Genomic DNA, 2,550 nt, shown 5'->3' on the forward strand with positions numbered 1-2,550 from the left:
TAATTCTTTTGCATGTAACTGGCTCGCAGGACCGACCGACGCGTGTCCCTTCTCGAAGGCGAGTGTCTTTTCAAAACGGTCACGCTCCGGCCGTTTCCTTGTCTTTCCCCTCTGTTGTTACACGATTTGCCCTTGTCTTTTCACGCACCCGTGTTCTAGAATTTTCGCCTCGCGCGGCTCGCTCGTGCGGTCGGTCGCGCGGCTCAATAGCGCGCGGCCCGTTAGCGCGCAGGCGCCTGGGATCTTACCTTCAGGCCACAATCCTACCACTAGTAAGCATCTCATTTTTCGTACTTTTATATTGGTACTAATGGAAAACTTTGACTCACTTCACTCGAAAATTATTAAGCTGTTTCAGCTTGATGGGAATAAGATAAGCCTAAACGTGTAAACGCAACTCACTTTAAGTAGGAGTTATAACATCGGCGTTACTAAATCGATGTTAAAAGCCGTGTAAACGTAGTCATTGAAAAATTCGCAGTGTTGAGGAATAACGCGTAAATACTTTTATACGTTGGAGCAAGTAATTACATTAATTACTTTTATTAGAACATTTTCTTTCATAGGCCATTTCTATTTACAATAAATAATGTACGCCAGTTCGTATGCGCTTTCCTGGATACGATCCAGAAAAGGGCCCAGGCACTTTTAGCCGTTGATACACTGTTGGCGCGAATAAAAACATGGCGGAAAATTGAGAACGCCCAGATCAAAGGTGCCGACAGAGAGTGGGCATACTGGCACTGAAATATATTACTAACTGGAACGCGCGCTAGAGCCGAGTCGTGCGTACCGAGAGAGAGCATCGTCGAGTGGCGTCTGTCATTGTCTGGTTTATAGGGTGGTCGAGAGTGGGGACGGAAAGGTACCGTTCCTTTCCGTGAACTAGAAAGAAATGAACTAGAACCTAAGCCACTTTTCTTGGTATCCAGACAGCCTTTATCTGTCGAAAAACAGGTCACAATAGCTCTATACAAATTAGCAAGTTGTGCTGAATATACAGTCGTTGGTGATGTGATGGGTGTTCACAAGTCAACAGTTCGAAAATGCTTATTTAGAGTAACCAAGGTCATCAACAACATCATGGTAAAAAATTGTATGTTTATGCCTTCTGAAGACGAAGCTGAATTCATATCACTCCAATTTAAAAGAAAAAGCTTTATTCCACAATTAATTGGAAGTATTGACGGAACACATATCCCAATTACTGCACCACAAGAGGGTTATCAAGATTTTGTAAATAGGAAAGGCTGGACATCATATAATGTAATGGCTGTTGTCGACCATAATGGAAGGTAAACATGCAAAACTGAGCTCGGAAAATAAAGTTAATTTAAAATAAAATTAATTAATTTAAGCTCCAAAATCTAAAATTAATTTATTATCTGTTATTAGATTTAGAAATGTTGTAATAAAACATCCAGGAAGTGTGCACGATGCTGCCGTATTCAAGGACAGTAGCATATTGTTGTGCCCCGATTGCCGAAAGAGGTAACGAGGGCACTCAAGCAGTGTTACTGCAATTAGAATAACACTAGCGTAAGCATATTGCGCGATCGAGCCACAAAAGCCCGACCGCGCAACCTAATTAAATTCTAAGAAGAAGTCAGCAAGGTCTCGACCCGATTACGAATGACCGCAGTCGAGTACTGAGAAGTTGCTGTCAGGTATCGAGAACGCTGACGCCTCGATCATCGGGTTTAAAACCAGAGGAAAGCCCGAGATCGAGGCACTTGTCACTATCGCGTATCCGCTAACATACTGTATGCGTTAAACACTTGTCCGTCAGGCCGTCGGCCTGCCGTCAACCAATCTTGTGAAACTCAGGTAAATAAAGTCAAGCTGTGAGATCCAACGGTGCCTTCTTGAAGTGACCTCCGACCAGCCACATCCCATCAAAGAACCCCTTCGGTTCTCGTCAGAGAACACCTCCGGAGCGAGTAAGAAGGAAAATACACCGCGCACGGAGCGGCGCGGCAACAATATACAAGAATGCGCAGACCATTATTCCTCAGGTAAATGTCAAATTTTTTTGTTTGATGTACTTGATTGTATTTTTATATAATACAAATATGATATTTATGAATTTCAGATTTTTTATATAATACTAATATGATTTTATGAATTTCAGACATCTGAAAACATTAATGGTATGGCTGTACCATATATGATTGTTGGTGAGCCAGCTTATCCTATGTTACCTTGGCTCATCAAAGGCTATTCAGGCTCGTTGTCAGCAGAAGAGTCTTTCAACGTGTATTTGAATTCTGCACGAGTTTCGGTGGAAATGGCATTCGGTCGGTTAAAAGCTAGATGAAGAATTTTATGCAAAAAAATGGATTGTACTCATACGTTTTCTCCACAAATCATTCTTGCTTGCTGCACGTTGCACAATTTTGTAGAAAGTAACACGGTTCTTAATAGAATGGTTAGAAGAAGTGTCCAACAGTGATAAGTTGTTTCCTCAACCAATAGCTGTACAAAATCGTGATAGAGACTGCATACCTGCTATAACAGTGAGAAACCATTTAAAACAGCATTTATTGTAGT

General features: G+C 41.7%; 1 protein-coding gene across 1 annotated transcript; it reads left to right on the top strand.

The window, feature by feature from the left end:
* Positions 1 to 764: 764 nt before the first annotated feature.
* On the top strand, positions 765 to 2,516 carry LOC105571250 (putative nuclease HARBI1; the record flags this gene model as incomplete). The annotated part of the gene is made up of 5 exons (XM_012028716.1): positions 765 to 1,295; positions 1,396 to 1,457; positions 1,790 to 1,827; positions 2,132 to 2,297; positions 2,425 to 2,516. Coding segments are annotated over exons 1-5 (636 nt in total), but the record flags the coding sequence as incomplete, so codon positions are not given.
* Positions 2,517 to 2,550: the final 34 nt, after the last annotated feature.

This window comes from Vollenhovia emeryi, unplaced genomic scaffold (assembly GCF_000949405.1).
Source record: "Vollenhovia emeryi isolate VEMERY1.0 unplaced genomic scaffold, V.emery_V1.0 DF940967.1, whole genome shotgun sequence".
NCBI classification, from domain to species: Eukaryota; Metazoa; Arthropoda; class Insecta; order Hymenoptera; family Formicidae; genus Vollenhovia; species Vollenhovia emeryi.